The sequence below is a fragment of the Sinocyclocheilus rhinocerous genome, unplaced genomic scaffold (genome assembly GCF_001515625.1).
Source record: "Sinocyclocheilus rhinocerous isolate Xijiao unplaced genomic scaffold, SAMN03320098_v1.1 scaffold2077, whole genome shotgun sequence".
Taxonomy (NCBI): Eukaryota; Metazoa; Chordata; class Actinopteri; order Cypriniformes; family Cyprinidae; genus Sinocyclocheilus; species Sinocyclocheilus rhinocerous.
Genome location: NW_015655567.1, coordinates 19,971 through 41,035, shown reverse-complemented (window position 1 = coordinate 41,035; position 21,065 = coordinate 19,971). Strand labels below are relative to the sequence as shown.

General features: G+C 41.5%; 3 protein-coding genes across 4 annotated transcripts in view; 2 read left to right on the top strand and 1 right to left on the bottom strand.

Moving 5' to 3' along the window:
* pdk1 (pyruvate dehydrogenase kinase, isozyme 1) overlaps positions 1 to 5,149 on the bottom strand; it is a 12,736-nt gene extending 7,587 nt beyond the window's left edge. For both annotated transcript variants that reach the window (XM_016525526.1, XM_016525527.1), the window contains exons 1-5: positions 4,520 to 5,149; positions 3,486 to 3,627; positions 3,326 to 3,397; positions 2,113 to 2,297; positions 1,728 to 1,823 (exon numbers count right to left, since the gene is read on the bottom strand). In XM_016525526.1, coding sequence (XP_016381012.1) covers positions 1,728 to 1,823; positions 2,113 to 2,297; positions 3,326 to 3,397; positions 3,486 to 3,627; positions 4,520 to 4,628 — 604 coding nt within the window. In that variant the 5' untranslated portion in view covers positions 4,629 to 5,149. The remainder of the gene's footprint in view (positions 1 to 1,727; positions 1,824 to 2,112; positions 2,298 to 3,325; positions 3,398 to 3,485; positions 3,628 to 4,519) is intronic.
* ppp1r9ala (protein phosphatase 1 regulatory subunit 9A-like A) overlaps positions 1 to 9,170 on the top strand; it is a 58,772-nt gene extending 49,602 nt beyond the window's left edge. Inside the window, exon 20 of the transcript XR_001637411.1 lies at positions 9,159 to 9,170. The gene's annotated coding sequence lies outside the window, so the exon portion shown is untranslated. The remainder of the gene's footprint in view (positions 1 to 9,158) is intronic.
* LOC107718454 (tripartite motif-containing protein 16-like) overlaps positions 7,065 to 21,065 on the top strand; it is a gene marked incomplete at its 3' end in the record, with an annotated part of 23,109 nt that continues 9,108 nt past the window's right edge. Inside the window, exons 1-5 of the mRNA XM_016525532.1 lie at positions 7,065 to 7,806; positions 12,900 to 12,995; positions 13,139 to 13,372; positions 14,268 to 14,427; positions 14,541 to 14,600. Coding sequence (XP_016381018.1) covers positions 7,198 to 7,806; positions 12,900 to 12,995; positions 13,139 to 13,372; positions 14,268 to 14,427; positions 14,541 to 14,600 — 1,159 coding nt within the window. The remainder of the gene's footprint in view (positions 7,807 to 12,899; positions 12,996 to 13,138; positions 13,373 to 14,267; positions 14,428 to 14,540; positions 14,601 to 21,065) is intronic.

The following is a 21,065-nucleotide window of genomic DNA, read 5'->3' as shown; positions in this document are numbered from 1 at the left end:
GATGCTGAAAATTCAGCTTTGATCACAGAAATAAATTACATTTTAAAATATATTCAAATCGAAAGCAGTTATTCTAAATAGTACAAATATTTCACAATATTACTGCTCTTGCTGTACTTTGGATCAAATAAATGCAGGCTTGGTGAGCAGAAGAGACTTCTTTAAAAACATTACTGTTCAAAAACTTTTGACTGGTAGTGTATTTTTGTATGAAATATTGGTTTGTTAAATCTAGGGTAAGTCATTTTAAGATAAATAACATTCTGTGCTAACAAGCTGAAATGAGGTGGTTGTTTTCAACAAGGTGGACACAGTTCTGTTCATAACAGTATACCTGCTGGTGAAGAAGTGACGGGTAAGAAAAAAAGCGAGAGACACGAGATATTGGGGGAAATGAAGAAAAGGGAAAGGGAAGTGAAGGTGCAGTGCAAGAGAGAACCTTTCATTATTGTCCACGGCCCCAGACTAAGGATTTAGACCTTTTTATGTGATGGTCATACAAATAATACAGTTGTCTGTGGTTTCAGAAATTGTTGTGGATGTATCGGCTATATAAAAAGGGGCCACAATTGCACCTTTTGGGGTACAACAGCTTGTCAACGTAGCAGTACTCTTAAAAGGACATCTTTGTTCCTTTTTTTACCCCTAATAGGTAGGCCTACTAGTACCTTAAGGGTACGAATTACTACTCTAAGGTACTAATATGTACCTATTGGGGTAAAAAAAAAAGGTACAAAGATGTCCTTTTAAGAGTACTGCTAAGGTGACAAGCTGTTGTACCCCAAAAGGTACAATTTTGGTCCCTTTTTTTCTGTGTGGCCTGGATGAGTGTGAGATTTTCCAGCCTGAAATTGTGTCCCAGTCCGGCCCTGTATTGTAATGTTAGTTTATGGGGACTAAGTATAAAATTGATCCAAGTAATAAAGAAGTGAAAGCAAAATTAAAGATGCAAAACAAGGATTTGGTTATGCAGGAAATATGTTTTATTGATATTGCTGAATCACAGTAAGGATAAGGGTATTCAAGAACGCTGAATAGAGATATTCATGAAGGTTGAACAAGACATCATAGTTATATTAATAAAGCCATTAACACATCACAAATTTGACAGTTTTGTTAACTAGGTTTTTAACTCCGATACTGCCAGCAAGATGTCAGATGTCCTACCCCACTCCGGCCCTCTCTCTCTCTCTCTCTCTCTCTCTCTCTCTCTCTATATATATATATAGATATGAAGACTTCAGATGCAAAAGCCTCTAAGTGCCATCTGAAATTTTCTTCTAAAATTAATGCATTTTTATTTTTATCAGGTTTTATAGGTTTTCAGTTTAATGACAATAAACATCAACGTGCCATCAAAGTGAAATAACTGATATATATATACTAGATAGATAGATAGATAGATATAGATATATAATATTTTGCATATTACAAAACATTTATAACTTTTTATATATTTCTATTTGCAATTATGTTTCTTATAAGATTTTTATTAGTGGCTGTATAATGATATATTAATTAAATTCTTAAAATTATATTAATACATTTAGGTGTTTAATACTTCATGGTAGCATACGTTGATTTAAAAATTAAAACAAAAACAAAAACTTTATAAAATAATCTGAGAATTGAGATGTTTGAGGGAACATTTCCTTAATTCTCACTACCCCACTAATAAAATCTTTAATTATTGCTACATGTTTATAAGATAGATAGATCGCAGTCACCTTTCACAACATCAGTGACGCTACAGCTGGGGTCAATGCTGCCGATCTGTTTGGGATGAGCAGGATTGTCACGCACCTTTCCCCCAAACAGAAGAGCTGGAAACACACAGACATTATGTTAATGACATGTAATCCTCTCATTGGTGGTGGAACAACACAGCTCGATGTTTACTGGCTGACCGATCAATCCACGACAGATTCAGAAATCCAGGACACTGATGGCTGTGAAACGTGTAAACATGTCAGTCGGTGCTGCTAAACCTACAATACGAGTGAACATTCCAGAAGCCCTTTACATTTAAAGCAGACTTCACAGTTCTGCTGTCCATAAAGGGCCCCATTATAAAGCATCACAGAGCACTAGATGTGTGTGTGTGGGTCTCACTGTGCTGGTTCAGGAGCATTCTGATGGAGATCCTGCTCATGTAGAACCGGTCCAGGAAGTACTGGATGTTCTGGCTGGTGATGGGGTCGGTCCCGTAGGTCTCCTTATATTCCACCACTCCTTGAGCCATGGTGGGCACCACATCATTGTGCCGGTTTCTGATCTTAATCACCGCATCTGTGAAGCTACAACAACATGAGTGAGTGTGTGTGTGTGTGTGTGAGTGTGTGTGTGTGAGTGTGTGAGTGTGTGTGTGTTTGCACAGGTAGGGCTGGAAGGTAGAGGTCTTCACGGGTGCACATGGATCGAGACCCAAGTGCGTTTGGGTTCAAAACTTAATCGGGTGCTTCGGACAAGGGTCAGGTCTGATATTAGTAGCCTCGGGTTTGGGATCATTTTAAATAAATGCAGTTTTACCAAATAGACCTGAGAAGACCTGAATTATTTTAAAATATGCCAACATTTAATTTTTCATTTTGAGCAATATTTGATTATGTAAAACAAACACATCAATCATTTTTTATGATTTTTATCCCCCTTCTTCGGTGTCAATCCATGCTTCTATGTAAATGACCAAACCCTACAGTATACAGGTGCGTGCAACAGCACCATGATGACTAAAAACTAAATACATTTTTGGCATTAAATTACAGAAAACTAGTTAATGTTGTTGCATGAATGTTTCTAATACAGCGATGGCAAATTTGACAAGTTTTTTTCTTCTGACCAACATTTAATAAAATAAAAATGCCATTTTTTTTATTATACAAACATTTTTTTTAATATAATTTATGACATTTAATTTAAAGTTTTACTTTTACGTTTTTTTTTTTTTCTATGACACAGTTTGTAAATCTAGCAAAGTTTTTTATATTTTCATATTCAAAAATGTTATGTACATTTATAACTATACTTCGTGCATATTTGACATCTTTCTCTCTTCTTACCAACTTAATCAACCTCTCTATATATATACATTTTACATATTTATATCTATATTTGGAAAGTCACAGAAATTCTATCACTAAATGCTAATATAGCTATTGGGGCAAATATGAATGCAACAGTTATATTAGTTGTAGTAGAGTTCCCCACTATTGATGTTTAGCCAACTATGATGATTTCTGCTTCTGATAACCCTGGAAATTTGAAAAGGGTCCATCCTTAGGACCCAAGAAGACCTCTACTAGAAGGTGTTTGATGAATCTCTTACTCTTGTTTGAGCATTTCATCATCAACATCCCTGTCCTTGAACTCCAGTATATCCTGGAAGCTGTGCATGTACCTGCAGAGACGCAACACAACCACAGAACGCAGTTTAGACACGCACTCATATCAGAATAATAAGACTGCATGTGTGCACTGACACCGACCAGCTCTGCACCAGGCGCACTGAAGGAGTCCTCAGAAGATTATCAGGCAATAAATCGATTTCTTTCATAATATTTGCCAGCCTGACAGGCAGCTCCTGTCTTAGAAACGTGAATGACGTTTTCGCACATGCGTTCTCTGAACCTGCAGAGACAAGTGTACAGAGAGACAGAAAACACCACCATCAAGTCATGCTTGGGTGCACGCATTGATTCTATCCAGCTCACAACACATTATATCTTTAATTAGATTTTATTTAAATTTTCTGCTTTCACTAACTTTAGTGAGTAGGTTCTAGTAATTGTGTTGCCTATTTAGGTTTACTAGGTCTATTAAAAGAACATTAGATTTGTTTAAAATAGGAAATATCTAACATGGATATGGAAATCCAACATATGCACAATTACTGTTAATCACGTCAAACCCTATTATCACTGTAGTGCTATTTTGTAACATCCTACTCTATTCTAATCTATTCAATTCATCACGGTACTGCAAGGATTACATTTTAAAAATCCCAACTTTTGGATTGGACTTGTTTGATTCAATTCTACTCTACTTTAAGATTGGATCTCTTTGATTGTATTCTATAGCACTTACAGAAATACCATGCATATAATAATTCTGTGGCATGGTATTCTCATCTGACAATGTACAGCAGTTTTTGTTTGTTTACTCGGTAACACTTTACAATAAGGTTCCATTAGTTAATGTATTAACTAACATGAACAATTAACAATGCATGTATTACAGTATTTATTAAACGTTGTTAATGATAGTTAATGAAAATACAGCTTCCACTGTTAGTTCAACAGTGCATTAACAAGCACAGCTTGTAATTGTAATAATGCATTAGTAAATGTTGACAATAACATTAGATTAATAAATGCTTTAGAAGTATTGCTCATGAGTCATGTTTAGTTCATGTGAACTAAAGTAGTTAACTAATGAACCCTATTGTAAAGTGTTACCTTTGATTCTTTTCTGTTTAATTCTGTCCTCATATTGAATCGTGTGCATTTGATTCCGGACTCACCAAAGTCTATGAACTGTTTCATAGAGAGAGGAGAAGGAGAGAATCTGGAGTAAAAGTCGATTTGTTTGGCGACGGATGCAGCGTTCATCAAAGTCCTGAAGATCCTCATGTTGGCGGCTGTAACTCTTCAGAAAATCCAGAAAAATGTGTCCCGTGGGCTTTCGGAGCTCATATGCTTCTTGTCCAAAACACAGTCAGCAGAAAACCGCGCAGTTCTCTCTCGAAGTATGAAGTTGAATGTCGGTCATGATATCCAGTGCTGTCTGGAAAATGCAGTTTCACTCTTCTGTATCACCCAGTAATGACACTGCAATCATTATATGCATGATATCGCCCTAAACCTGCAGGTAATCGCGGAGTAATGCATGGCGGGTGTGAAGACCGATAACACTGCAGCATGTGTGTATGGGCTCGCGTGATAGGCAGCAGCATCAGTCAACACTGGGCCGCTCGCCGCATTAAACGCGCACAGCAGCACACTGTCCTTAAAAACCGCCTCTAAACAACAGCGGCTGAGCTCCGAGGACAGCAAAGGCTGAAAAAAGCCCTAATCTCTGACCTGTTTCCCTGCTTGCTTATCAAACCGTTCGCCAGGTTGCTGTAAACAAGTTAATGCTGCACGAACATATGTCAGGGACCAGCCACTCTTAGTTAGTTTTCTTCAGTGGGTTTATTGGCGGGTTGCAAACTAGCTTTTTAGATGCATACCGCCACCTGCTGGCATATTACACGTAATTCTGTATCATGTTTTGCTTTGAGATGAGGTGTATAATTAAGTTATGTATGACTCATCCATAATCTTGTTAAAATGATCTGCTCTTCTCTGCTAATGTTTTGTGAGCGTCCACTCTGTTTTACTTCCGCATTACGTGTGTCTTTGGGTCACGTGACTATATGGGGAGTCGCTGATTAGTTTCACCCCTGACTGTAGCAGGGATTATTATTCATCAGTTATCTTTTGAATCCGTTCACTAAAAACATCCTGTTTATTTTGTAAAGCTGTCAAGTGCCCCATCATCTAAACATGATGATATTTAAAGATATAATCACATTTTTTAATATGATAAAGAACAAGTGCAACTTGTGCATGAATGTTTTCACTTTGAAAACTGTAAGTGTGTGTTTAAAAGGCTTTTGATTCATTACTGATTTTTAGTATCTGTGAATCTGCACAAAATGGTGAGCGACAGTCACCAGTCACCAGTTTAGTGTTGGCAGCTCCTTAAAAAAACTCCAATGAGTTGGTTCTTCGTAGTGGATAAAAACTGCGGATTAGTAAAACTGTTCAGTAAAACACTCACTTTATAAGCCATATATCTTTTCTTCGCATGTCCAGCTAAACGTGAACCAAGAACTGTTATAGTACATATGTATCACTGTAACAGTGGTATTTTATAAGAATGAAATAATAAATGTATAATATAGGCCTATATAATTGTTGTGACAAGTCAGAAGCGTGTGGATCCATTTGCAGCTTTTATTAGAATAGTCAGACAATACAGGGTCAAATACCGGCAAGGCAGAACAGCAGAGACAAGGCAGAGACAGAATCGTGTACCAGACGAGAGATCGGGGCAGGCGGCTATCAAACAGAGTCCAGGTGAAACAATCCAAGTCGGGGCAGGCAGATAACAATCAGAGAATAAGGAAACAGTCCAAGATCAGATGCACAGAAAATCAAACACGGGTATAACGCTCGGAAATGACAGCCAGGGCAAATCAAGACTTCGCAGAGAGTCTGTGTGTGTGAGTGGCTTATATGTGTGTGTGTATATGATGCGCAGGTGTGGATGAGCAATCAGTCCCAGGTATGAGGGTTGATGGGATTTGGAGTCCGAATGGGAATGGCTAATATTCGGGAGACGGTTCCCTCTGGTGGTGCGGAGGAGGCGGTATGGGAGCCTCCTCTGTAACAATAATGTTGTTTAGTGTTTTTATCTACGAAATCCAATTGGATTGCTTTAACGCCACCTCTGAGAGTTGAGAAGTCAATAAAAAGTTTTTTGTGTTTTTTATTTTTTTGCTTTATTTGTTTCATCTTAGGTCAGACAGAAAATAAAAATAACGTAAATATGGTATAAATAATATAGATACACATATACATACAACATACAGCCATATATGAATTCAAATTAAGAAAAAAGATAACACCAGGCAAGCATAATTATACACCAAATAAATAACTAATAAACTAAATTAGGGGGGAAAAAATAAAAAAGTAAAATAAAAAAAAATAAAATGTAATTAATTAATAATAAAAAATTAAGATGTAGTTTTCTCCTTAAAATATTCCAGAAAAGGGCTCCAGACTTTCAGAAAAAGTTTTGGCTTTTGTTTTATTGCAAACCGAATCTTTTCCATCTTGAGAGCATGTAAGAAATCAAAAACCCATTGGCGATAAGGAACAAAATTAACTTTTTATATTTTTTTTGTTAAATTTGCCTCATATTTTTGATGAGTTACATCTGTTCTGTAGATTTTTTTTATATCCTTCCAAAAATAAATAAATAAAAATAAAGTACAAAAATAAACTTTCATAGCTCGTTAAGCAGCTGGAACCAGAAGAGTTAAATTCCTTAAGCTTCCCATTCTAGACACACCTATTTTGCACAAGTCTCCTCAACCAGGAAACTGTTTCATTTGTTCAGAGAAAGTGAAAGTTAAGTGCTGTTGAGCTGATGTTTGTTTCTCTGTCTGAATGTACATGCAGTGAAATGGCAGAAACCAGTTTTTCTCAGGATCAGTTCAGCTGTGCAGTGTGTCTGGATCTCCTGAAGGATCCAGTGGCCATTCCCTGTGGACACAGTTACTGTATGAGCTGTATTACAAGCTACTGGGATCAGGAGGATCAGAAGGGAGTCAACAGCTGCCCTCAATGCAGACAGACCTTCACTCCAAGACCTGCTTTAAATAAAAACACCATGCTGACTGAAGTGGTGGAGCAACTGAAGAAGACTAAACTCCAGGCTGCTGTTCCTGCTGGACCTGAAGATGTGGAGTGTGACGTCTGTACTGTGAGAAAAAATAAAGCTGTCAAGTCCTGTCTGGTGTGTCTGAACTCTTACTGTCAAAATCACCTCCAACAACATGAGAATCTCTTTAAAGGTAAGAGACACAATCTGACAGAAGCCATTGGACGACTTCAGGAGATGATCTGCCCAAAACATAATAAACAACTGGAAATCTATTGTCATACTGACCAGCAATGCATTTGTTATCTGTGCACAATGGATAATCACAAAAACCATGATACTGTAGCAGCTGTAGCAGAGAGGACAAAGAAACAGGTATGAACTGATAATGGATTTCTGTCTTTCTACAGTGTCTTAATGCACTAATTGGTAAGTTACTCTCAAGTTACTAACTTCTAAAGGTGCATAACTGTAATAGTAATAAAAATCTGTAAAATATAAAATGTTACATTTAGGCTACGGTTGTGAGACTGCATTTGAGTCCTTAATATGGTTTCATTCACACACAATATAGTTATTAACGGGAGTGACTCCTCCATAGTAGAAATCGCATTTGGGACCCTCTCCCTCGTTGAGGCCCTTGGAATTGTCCTAACCTTCCCCACCGTTATGGCTTCCCTGGTGTCATCTGAAGGTTTAGATCCAGTCACTTTTTTTCTCCACTGAGCTTCTCCGTCAGTTGGTGTATGCGTGACTCAAATGCTCTGCTCTCCACCCAAATATAAAAACTGCTGTCAGTTATTAAAGATTTGAAGAATGAACTCGCTGCTCGATTGGACTCTTGTTGTGTCAAAAAGTGAAAAGACTTTTCAGTTTTATGGACGTCGCCATCATTGATATTACTTTGGTTGCTGTCCCTATGGTTCTTTTTCTAACTTCGCTTGGTGTTTCACATTGAGAATCGCTTTGGGCGTGACAACTGCGGAAGCTCTTATGACACCACGTCTTTCTTTGACAGACAGATCGACCTGTGGTCTCACCTATATCAGTCAGGTCAACCCCTGCCAAAATCATTCACACTTTCTTCCCATGGGAGACTGCAGCAAGCTCTCTCAGCATATCCTGACTTTGCTGATTTCGCTGAACTGTTCAACAGGCAGACCATTGTAGCAAATTAGCTCAAAAGGGAAATATTTATGATTAATTATAACTGGTTATAATTAATAATGAATATTTAGATTAGATCTTAGAATTAACTGTAGCAGTAAGCAAAACACATATATACAGAATGAAGCAAAGTAAGGAAGAGAGAGAGAAGAGCAAAAGAATGGCAGTATTTCACATTAATTAACCACAACGAATGAGAATCATCAGAGAATCAAAAATCACCTTAAAAAGGGGCCCAAACTTAAACACGCATCTAAATAGTTGTAAACGGTTACTTGCATTGGCTTCGTTGCTGAACAAGAGTCCTGATGCGGTAGACACGGAGGTTCTTGATGAGTTCTTTAGGAGTGAGCTGAAACATCCTGTTTATTTTTTAAAGCTGTCAAGCGCCCCATCATCTAAACATGATGATATTTAAAGATATAATCACATTTTTGAATATAATAAAGAACAAGTGCATGAATGTTTTCACTTTGAAAACTGTAAGTGTGTGTTTAAAAGACTTTTGATGCATTACTGATTTTTAGTATCTGTGAATCTGCACAGTGTTGGGCTCTTAGGAGGCAGCTCCTTAAAAAAACTCCAATTAGTTGGTTCTTCGTAGTGGACAAAAAACTGTGGATTAGTAAAACTGTTCAGTAAAACACTCACTTTATAAGCCATATATATTTTCTTCTCATGTCCAGCTAGACGTGAACCAAGAACTGTTATAGTACATACGTATCACTGTTTAAGGGCCTACTCACTCAGGAGGAGGTTGCACCGGGGGACGAGGACGCAGAGTGTGATGCTAACTCTGACCTCCTTGATTTGGACATGGACGATGAAGAGGAGGAACACAATTACCTCTTCCCCGACCAACAGTCTAGACCACTTAGCATGAACGACTCGGCCTCTCAAGCAGACAGTAATCTGCACAAGGTGTGTAAACGAACCGCAGCAAAATTGAAGACGCCAAAGGAACTCAGAGGGACCTTTATGATGGGAAAAGGTTGCCGCCTGCTCAACCTGCAGCGAGACAATTACTGCCTGCCATGCTCCCTACCAAGGGCAACTACTGCCTGCCAAGCTCCCTACCAAGGGGTATTCCATGTTGGAGACTCAAGGGATGGGAGAGCTGGATTTGGCCAGACACTCAGCAGTAGAGTCTTCAGTGGCCTACCACCTCCATCCGAATCCACGCTCTATTTCTGCCTCCTCTCAGATTTCGCTGTAGAGTAAGATGTAACGGCGGACCGTGTCAATGTATCAGAGGATAGCTTGGCTATATCACCTGTCAGGCTTGGGCGACACGCAGAAATCGGAAGTAATGGATACTGCTTACGACCCTCCTAAGGGTCTGTTTGGTCCAGCCCTCGAAAAATGAAAGAAACCAGCACCCTCAGGAAACAGGAGGATTAAGCTTTTAACCTCAGTTTGCCACACAAGCAAGCATCATGACCACCCTCTCAACCGGCTCGACAGGGCATTGCAACAGCCGCGGCTGCAAGAGGGAGACCAGTGGGCGCTAGGGCTTTAAGACCTGCTCACAGCAGGCAGAAGGCTGGCCAGTAACTACGACCGGATGGCTCTGGACCTTGGCGAAAGCATTCATTTGTTGCTGCAGCAGCTTAAAACGGTCCACCCCACCCCAAGGAGAGGAAGAAGCAGCGTACATCCTGACACACAGATATTCCCTGGCCTTTCTCTCTCCGTCCACAAAGAGAAGAATGTGTGAACACAGCCCTCATTTTGATCATATATGCCTACATGAGCCATGCTTATTTTTTTCATAAATTTATTCACAGACTCATTTATTCATACTTTGTGTAAGTACAATGACATTTTAATTTTTTATTGCTTTATATGGTTTTCGTAGCACAAATTGATTTATTATATGAAAGTCCAAAAATGGCTGGGACGTCTTGGACGAAAAGACACCTTTTTCCACCTTTGACCACAAGATGTCATTAGTGTGCAACGTGTTGAAAAGCTTCGAGGACCGAACCATTTTAAGATACAGTTGAGGGGAAAGCCTCGATGCTTTGCAAAGCTTCATTTCACCATCACTACTCTTGAGCTCCATAGCTTCCTATTTATAAGGGCTTGCTCCACTCTCGGCCTTTACCAAATGAACAAGCAGGGACAAAATATACAATTCATTATACACAAAAATATAAAAATAATGAAACATTGAACATACACAATTATCAATCTATGTTAACCCGTGTGTACTTAATCACAATAAATTACAAAAAATTACAGATGGACTGTTTGGTAGTGCGTCATGAGACTAGAAGCCCAACAGCCAAAATGTTTGGGAGTTTCTCACAAGTAATAAAGGCAATTCTGCCTAAAATTACACTGAGTTGACATTATTTTTAGAGGAATAACTGAAAATAACAAAATATTTGAGCAAACAGAAAAAACAAGCATAATAGCTAATTCATTTGGAATAGGCAAAACAACTACACAACACCATGCTGATTTATAAGATGGTAAATGCCGGCTTAATCAGGTAGTGATGTGTGTATATGTGTCAAATCCATGTAATCTCTTATTCGTCACCAAGCTTAGTTTGTGACAATGATACTTGCAATATCTTGCTTCCCCCACTCCTGAAGATCTATGAGTGGCTTCTCCCTCATAGTAGATGAAGCAGATGAAGACACCAGCACCATTCAGCCATCATGTTGCTGCTATCCCCACCCATCACAGGAACCCTCTCTAGTCTGTCCCCACTCAGAGCCAGAGCCCACCGCAGACCCTGAGCCAATGCCAACCACAGTCTGCCGTCATGTCTATCCTGGAGCTTGAGCCTGCCGCCAACTCTGACCAGGTGTATGAGCTTGTCCCCATGTCTGTTCCAGTGAGTATTTTAGTGAAGCTGGACTGTTCAGAGTGGGGTCCCCCCATCCTCCAGGCTCTGAGATCTGTTTTCTCCTGTCTGGATTACTTGACTCCATGATTTGCTCCTGTTCCTTCCAGCTTCCAAGTGTCCTCATCACTGCCTGTCCTGCCAGGACTCCTTCGTCTCCGCTAGTCCCGCCCAGATTCCCACTCCCTCCAGTTTACCAGTGTCTGCTCCTCCTCCTCTGGTGGTTCTGCCAAGCTATCCTGCTCCAATCCCCAGCTTCTCCTAGGTGCATTGATCCCCTGGCTCCACCTTACTAACTATTTACCATTTATTTATCTCTAGCGTTATCTCCAGCATCTCTATATAAGTACTCCCTAGTGTTACCTCCTCGTCTTGTCTGCTCCCTTGTGTTGTGTGCTTTTCTGTTTACCTGAAAAGGCATGCATAATAAGGAGGATGTGACATGTGACCAAGTATAGTGATCCATACTCGGAAATTGTGCTCTGCATTTCACCCATCCAAGTGCACACACACAGGAGTGAGTAGTGAACAAACACACACACATCGTGAACACACACCCGGAGCAGTGGGCAGCCATTTTTGCTGCGGTGCCCAGGGAGCAGTTGGGGGTTCAGTGCCTTGCTCAAGGGTCTCAACTCAGTCGTGGTATTGAAGGTGGAATAGGGCGCTGTACATTCACTCCCCACTCTCTAACCATTAGGCCACAACTTCCCGTAGTAAATATTACTGCCCTAATAGCACTGTGATCACATTGTTGATTCTCACCTGTCATCTTCATTCCTCTGTTCAATAAATATCTGCATTTGGGTTCATAACATCTTTTTTCCTGTGTCTGGTGTACCATGACACAGTGTTTCGCAACTTCAGTCCTGTGGACCCACCTCCCAGAAAGTTTTAGATGTATTGTTAATTAAAGTGCCTGATTGTACTCATTAGCTTGTTGGTATGTTAAACAGGGAAACATATAAAGCATTATGGGTGGTGCACCCCAAGGACTGGAGTTGAGAAACACATGCTAGATGGTGCAGAACACAGAAATATACCCAGGCCTTTATTGTTGTCGATCCCAGTAGTACGGTGATGTTGCGGTCCCCTAAAGGGTTCGCTGGGATTATGAACTTTGTCCTCTCAAGGTTGAGCTGAAGATGACGTTCCTTCATTCAGGCCAAGATATTGGACAGGCAAATGGACATACAAGCTGCATAGCAGTGATCGCAGAAGCCATACTGCATGCCTTTCGGATAGTGCCCGGTGATGTTGTGTAAATGGAGAAAAACAGAGGATCAAGCAGTGAACCATGAGGTTCCCCAGTGATTAGCTGATGAAAGTCAGACACACCTCTAGTTTCAGCTACAGACAAAATGACAGTCTCTGTGCAATGTCTGCTTTTGAAACCAGATTGTGATATTTCTGAAGTTTACACTAATATTTGATTTTCATACAGGTGGTTTTGGAAGAGAGAAAGAGAAAATTCCAGCAGAGAATCCAGCAGAGGCAGAAAGATCTTGAGGAGCTGAGAGAGGCTGTGGAGTCTCATGAGGTGAGTTGGAGAAGAAGAAATATCTAAGACTCAGTTTGGACTCTCTTCCAGTGTTTGAGCTTTTTCAGTCCCAATGAAGCCCACTGTGGTTCACAGGCTGTGTGAGACATCAGTACGAGCTGATTGTGATGTGTGTTTAACAGCGCTCTGCACAGACAGCAGTAGAGGACAGTGAGAGGATCTTTACTGAGCTCATCCGCTCCATTGAGAGAAGCCGCTCTGAGTTGACACAGCGGATCAGAGAACGGGAAAAGGCTGCAGTTAGTCGAGCTGAAGGACTCATTGAGCAACTGGAGCAGGAGATTGATGATCTGAGGAGGAAAGACGTTGAGCTGGAGAAGCTTTCGCAAACAGATGATCACATCCATTTCCTCCAGGTAACAGATCTGAAACACAGATGGGTATAGCAAGGTCTTGATGTTTTTCATTTTCGTTTTAACTTAAATTTGATTGGTGGTGTTTGCTAAGGCACACATCACTATTACTATTGCTCAAAATTATGGTTATTAAATTGAACAAACCCTTTACTTCAAGTAATAAACTTAACTTGTCTCTCACATTTGCGACAGACATAAATCATGTGGCTTATTGAGGACAAGTGTGCTGTTATTTTTCTTAGCCATCACAATTTTTGCTTGATGGATAAAACAGATGAAGAAAATCTCATAGACCAGATGAGATGTTGTGTATATTGAACTGGTTTTCACATTCTGGCCTCCACCTCCTCAGTTAAAAAGTGGTGCAAGACTCCAGATTGCTAAAGAACTTACATTAACTGTCAGGTGCGCATAGACCACACCCTACTCAGCTATATCCAGTCCAATACATCCACCTAATGGCGAAATTGAAACTTTGACCCTACCTGAAGTGCCTAATCCCTTACAATATTCAGGAAATGGCTTAAGCATCTTTTCCATAACTGTATACGGATGCAGAACTATTCTAGACAATGTTTATAGCTTTGTATGGTTAGCACTTCACAGTTTATTACCTTCTTAAAATAAATCTCTTTCTTGTAATGCTCATTTGTAAGTCACTTTGGATTAAAATTGTCTACTAATTGAATGAATGTAAATGTACAATTGCAAATTAAACACAGATACTATCAAAGTGGTAGGTTAGGTCATTACAGACCCAAATCTTAAGATAATTTGAATGAAAAAGCAGAGTAAATATGTGATTGTAGTGCAGATGAATGTTATAAAGTGTTTTTTGTTTATTTAAAAAAAAAAAAATTGTATCTTTATTTTTTGTGTTTATCTCTTCCTGTAGAATTTCCAGTCTCTTGCTATACCTCCTGAATCTACAGATATACCTGATGTCACTGTCAGCTCTCTCCTCTCTTTTGATGATGTGAGAAAGTCTGTCTCTCAACTGAAAGAAAAACTGCAGGATTTCTGTAGAGAGGAAATAGACAAGATTTCTGGCAAAGGTAAAAAAGCAGACATTAACTCTTAGAAATGAGTCTTGCAACATATAGAAGAATCTCAAATAATATATTAATATATTATTGTGTGTATAAATATTGTGTGTCTTTTTCCTTAGCAACATACATTGAAATTATTCCCACCAATGAACCCAAGATCAGAGAGGAGTTCTTGCAATGTAAGACATGAAACACACACACACACACACACACACACACACGCACTGCCATAAAGCATGAAAATGCTTAAAATAGATCAGTAATCACCCTGATTTTTACCATCAGTTAAAATACATTATTGTAGAACAATAAGAGAAAATAAATAAACTCTAAACTAGACTTCAACAAATAAAACTTTACCAGACCATAAGTGCAGGTTTGAGAAGGTTTGACTTTTAAAAGACTTCTCATAAACAGAGCAGATGTAAAATGTTGTGAATATAGAGTCTGTCACGTGTATGTTCCCGTTTAGTTCCTGTTGTCCTTATTTGGTCCTTCCTTTTCCTGTCCCCATTTAGTTCTATTAGTTCCAGGTGTTTCTCATTAGTAGTTATCCTCCTCACCTGTCTGCCCCTCGTTATCTGCCCTATTTGAGTTCTCGCCCGTTCTGGTCTCCTTTGTCTGGAATTGTTCATGTTAACCCTTGCTACGTGTGTTTTCCTGGTTCCCTGGATGTTATTAAAGTCAATTGGTTTGAATTCAACTCTGCATCTCCTTGCTCCGTGCTCCTCACAGTAGCAAACCGTAACAGAGTCATTCATCTTTAATGAAATGAAGTTCTAACCCTATTAATCTAAATAGTCCACATATACAGTAAGTTATGTATATAAACTACATTCTAAGATTAAAAAAACAAACATATATTTAGTTTTGAAATTCTGAATTTGCCTAAACTGACAGACTAAAGACAAAACAAAGCCTGTATATAAGTCTTATATCAAATGATGACATTAAATAAATATTAAACAAAACTGTAATTTACCAAACTGTACAGGTTACAGGAAATAGTGCGGTAAGATCACATTTGTTTGAATGAATGAATTACAACATTTATTTGAATTAATTATCGATCCTCCACTGTGACAAATGCACATCCTAAGAGACTCACTGTACACTCAAATACAGCTAATTATTCCTGAGTTCTAAATAACTCCATGAAAATGACAAATTAAGAATATTAGCCTACTTGGTGAAGGACCTTCCTCTTTAGTAGCACATCATATTTATAAATGCCACAAACTAATGCCGAGTTCACACTGCATGATTTTCAAACTCGTCGGATCACCGTTGTTTTCACACTGTGTGACTATCTGGGGTAGCATTCAGTTGCTGCTGTGTTCACATTGCACGATGGATCGGCGACAGGGGGCGCAAGGTAACGTCCCAAACGCAATACATTCCTAACGTTTGTTGAGTGACTTCACTTAGAGTGAGATAACTAACGCATCAAGGTGAGTTTTCTGCTCTAAGTTTTCAATTTATTTTCCACGTTTTCAGGGTGCTCACCACGCACCAAAAAGAAGGAAAAGGAGAGCTCTCTATTGCAGCACAGCTCCGTACTAGTTGTCACGTTGTGGTGGGCTTACCATACGAAGAGAGTGCAGGCTCAATGGCCACTGCAAAAGAGCCGGAGAGCCCCGGAGGAAAAGGGTGTTCCTTCCTATCCGTGTGCTTGTGGAATGTGGATTTCTGCGAAGGATTCACACAACCTCTGCATCTCCTGTTTGGGCAGTAAACACGCTCAGGCAGCTCTGTCAAACCCAGAGGGCTGTCCTCACTGCGCGACGTTCTCGGTTAAAACCCGAGAGCGGAGACTCCGCGTGGCAGTAGCTGGGAAGTCGGACCCATGCCTCTCTGCTCAACCCAGAGAGGAACTGATGGATTGTCCACAGGCCGTCAGCTTGTGGGGAGAGATGATGGAGAGGGTGTCACCTGTCCTTCCCCCGCTGTTTGAAGATCCGTTAGTGGGAGAGGAAGATGACGATGATGACGAAGTATTGTCGACCATCCTCGAGGACGAGGATGACGATACTATTCTTCCCCCGAATCAGTTGCGTCCGCCGAGTGCACAGAATGAGAGTTCACCCTCCCCTGTACAGATAGACACGGAACTACTCGAGGTCTGTCGCAGGGCCGCGGCTAGACTGTCGATCGACTGGCCAGCCTAACCGACAGGTCAAGGGGCTGAAAGAGACCTGTATGATGGAAAGAGACTTCCGTCACGTCTCCCTCCAGTGAGGCAGTTTATTCCAGCCATCCCGGCCTGTGTGGCTGAAATGAAGAGGTTTTGGGACAGGCCTTTTTCCCACCTGTCAAGGGCTTCTCGAGGCTGGATGTTCAGGGAATGGAGGATTTGGGGATGGCGGATCCTCCCCCTGTAGAATCATCTGTGGCGAATCATTTGCACCCAAGTCGCAGGGCAGCGCTCTCTTTAACCGGAGCCTAGCTACCAGGAAAACAGAGTGCTTCGCCGCCTCTGTTTTTCAAAAGATCTATAAATCATCTGCACTGGCCGTTTGTGCTTTGAACGGACGTCCCTCCTTACAGCCTATCAAGCGGAGTTATTAGAGGAGATGGGGCATCAGCTGAACTCCGGATCTCCCAACCCAGCGCTCAGGGAGGAGATATGCGTCATCGCAGATTTAAACCTGCGCACGTCCCGTGGAGCACTTCAAAGTTGCGGTCGGAGTATGGGCTTAGCGGTTGTGGGAGAGAGACTGCTATGGCTGGGTTTGTCAGGCCTCTCTGACAAAGAGAAAGTGGAGTTTTTGGATGCCCCTATTGATCCAAAGGCCATGCTTGGCGCGAAGGTAACAGCGATGCGTCAGCAATGTGACCTGCGGAAAAAAGACAGAGGCATTCGAGGTCTGTCAACCCAGAAATCCGGCAGCTCGGTCTTATCACCCAAGCCGACCGAATTTCAGACCTTCAGGGAGAAGGGGACATTCTGACTATCAACCTTCCCATCCTGCTCCACCACAACAGCCGGGAAACGCGGGCCCTCAGTCAAAGCCCAGTTTCGTGAAACTGAAACAGTCTTTCGCAGTCGCAGCAGCGAAACACCGGTCGGCCACCCCTCAGGGGAACAAAAAGAGGTGGTCGACCTGAGACGTCAGTTTGGCATCAGGAAGGGTTTGGAGGCAGCACTCAGGGTTTCTCTGTCCCATCCCTTCAAAATGATTCCTTTCTCCCTCCCGCAGGTAAAAGAAGAAGGAATTTAAATGTGAAATGGGTTTGTGTGGACAGTTCAAAGTCCAATGTGCGCGGGAAAATGGCCCATGTTCCTGTTCCATGTTTGTTCTGAGGGAGGAAGGACAAAAGTTCATAAGCATCCCATCACAAATAAAGTTTTCTCTGACGCATCCAGGCCAGGGGCTGAAGGCGCAGAGTGGAGCTGTAAAACCTCCTGTGTTCAATGGAGTGGTAATTTCAGTGGCCCAAGGGGAAGCAGCTCAGGTTTTAGAGGAAGAAATATCCTCTTTAATGAGAAAAGGGGTGATAAGAGTGATTCCAACGAAAGAAAGCCACATAGGCTTCTTCTACTCCCATTATTTTGTGATTCCCAAAAGAGGGGGAGGTCTCCGTCCCATTTTGGATTTACGGGTCCTCAACAAACACCTCAGAAAATACAAATTCAAAATGCTTTCGCTCAGAACTTTGTGTCAAAGTATTCGTCAGGGAGATTGGTTCACCTCAGTGGACCTCCAGGACGCATATTTTCACATAGATATTTTTCCTGCTCACAGGAAATATCTGAGGTTCGCTTATCAGGGCACAGCATACGAGTATACGAAAATCCCCTTTGGACTTAGCCAAAGCTTAGCTCCCAGGGTTTTCAGCAAATGTGTGGAAGTGGCTCTGACGCCGTTAAGGAACGGAGGGGTCAGAGTTTCATCATATCTGGACGATCTGCTCATCTGCGTGCCATCCCCGCGGCAAGCAGAGAGCGATATGTACACACTAGTGATGCATCTGGAGAGATTAGGTTTCAAGATAAACCAGACGAAGAGTTGGCTAACTCCTTCACAGGAAATAGTCTACTTGGGTCTCAGGTTGAATTCAGTGATGTTTCGAGCTTTCCTATCAGAGGAACGCATCAAGACATTTCACAGCTGCCTCTCCCTTTTTCAGTGAGGTAGATCAGTCTCTTTCAGAATGTGTCTTCGGCTACTGGGTCTGATGGCCTCAACAGTGTCAGTGGTTCCCCTGGGACTGCTGCGAATGAGGGATTTTCAGAACTGGACAGCGTCACAGGGCATTCGCCCCAAGAGCTGTCTCAGCCGCAGAGTGCGCATCTCACCAGAATGCATGAGCGCTCTTCTTCATTGGAGAGCCCCGTCTTTTCTCAGGACAGGATGCCCTCTGGGTCCGGTTATGTTAAGGAAAGTGGTGACGACAGATGCATCTCTCACTGGCTGGGGGGTGGTGTTCGAGGGCAGAACAGTGAGAGGAGTTTGGTCTCCTGCACTGAGAGAGAAGCACATACATTTTCTAGAACTACTGACAGTGACAGTGTGGGTTGCGGAGATTGCGCAACTGCTCAACGACCAGCCATGGCCGTTACCAGCATGCAGGGATCTCCTCTCACAAGCACGGGGGAAATATTTCACCCCTCCCCTCAAAAACTAGCTCTCTGGGCCTGGCCCGTGAGAGGCTAAATCTGAATGCAGCTGGGTTACCTCCGAAAGTGATAGAGACAATTCAGAACGCGAGAGCTGCCTCGAAACGTTCTTTATATAATCTCAAATGGAGGGTGTTTGAGGGATGGTGCACAGATAGAAACATTGTTCCTTTCTTGTGTTCAGTTTCGGATGTGCTGCCCTCGCACAAGCACGGGGCAAATATCTCACCCCTCCCCTCAAAAACTAGCTCTCTGGGCCTGGCCCGTGAGAGGCTAAATCTGAATGCAGCTGGGTTACCTCCGAAAGTGATAGAGACAATTCAGAACGCGAGAGCTGCCTCGAAACGTTCTTTATATAATCTCAAATGGAGGGTGTTTGAGGGATGGTGCTCAAAAGCCCCTTTCGAGCCCATTGATAACATTGCCTTGAAGCTGCTCGCTTTTAAGACAGCTCTGTTACTTGCTCTCGCTACAGCAAAAAGGGTGAGTGAACTACATGCTTTATCAGTTCACTCCTCATGTATGATGTTCGCTCTGCGTGGTCAAAAAGTAACTTTTAGAACTAACCCAGCATTTGTGCCTAAAGTGTTTGATCACGCTGGTGAAGTTCAATCAGTGAACGTGCTAGCTTTTCATCCACCACCTTTTTCATCCCCAGAGGAGGAGAGGTTACACAGTTTATGTCCGGTTCATACTCTGTATACATATGTTCAGAGAACCCGCACACTTCGTAAGAGCAATCAGCTATTTGTCTCATGGGCTGACTCTTACAAAGGAAAACGTTGTAATCTCCTGTCAACGCCTTTCTCACATAATCGTGTTAAGTTACAATAATGCGAATATAGAGCCCCCAATAGGACTACGGCACACTCTACTAGAGGTATGGCTACATCCTGGGCTCTGTTTAGAGGCATTTCTATTCAAGAAATTTGTGCGGCAGCCAACTGGTCTTTTCCGCACACATTTGCTAATTTCTATAGACTGGATGTGACAGAACCCTCTCTGGCTTACTCAGTCCTGGGAGTTTTCACCTCCGTCGGGAGTTATGATTCAGATAATAACCCACTCATTCTTTAGTCTGCTTCATCAGCATATCGGCAATATGGGAGATGTCTATATCCCATAGTGAGATACCGAACGAATGTTAGAAAGAGAACGTTAGGTTACTGACATAACCCCAGTTCTCTGATAACATGAAGTGAGGCATCTCACAAACATTGCCCTCCTTGCCTGTCCTGCACGGAGAAGAGATATGCGGAGAATGACGAAACGGCAGGTAGCTGTGGTTTATATACAGGGAGGCGGGACTCCCTGATCGGTGCAGCGATTGGTCTGCCATGGTTGGCTGACGTGGTGTTATTGGTGCTTCCGCGATCGGTCACGCCTGAGGCTTTCCCATAGTGAGATACCTCACTTCATGTTATCAGAGAACCGGGGTTACGTCAGTAACCTAATGTTTTTGAGGAAAACATTCCAGGATTTTTCTCCATATAATGGACTTCAATGGAGATCAACGGGCTGAAGGTCCAAAATGCAGTTTCAATGCAGCTTAAAAGGGCTCTACACGATCCCAGCCAAGGAATAAGGGTCTTATCTAGCGAAACTATCTGTTATTTTCTAAAAAAATAAAATAAAATAGATACTTTTAACTAGGGCTGTAACTAGCGATTATTTTGGTAATCGAGTAGGTCAATTATTCTGATGATTAATCAAGTAATTGATAATTATAAGACATTTTTTTGTGGTAATAAAAATAGACCTAAGCGAACAATAGCCTTTAAAATTACTTAAAGGGGTCCTATTATGCTCTTTTACAAAGTCTTGATTTTGTTTTGGGGGTGTACTAGAACATGCTCTCATGCTTGGTGGTTCGAAAAACGCATTATTTTTCACATAATTTACATTATTAAAATACCTTTCTCCCCATCCTGGCACAAACGGCTCGATTAGTTCCGGCTTTGATGAACTTCTTCATCGTCTCGTCTGATGCACTCAACCAAGCGTTCTAACCACAACCTCGCCC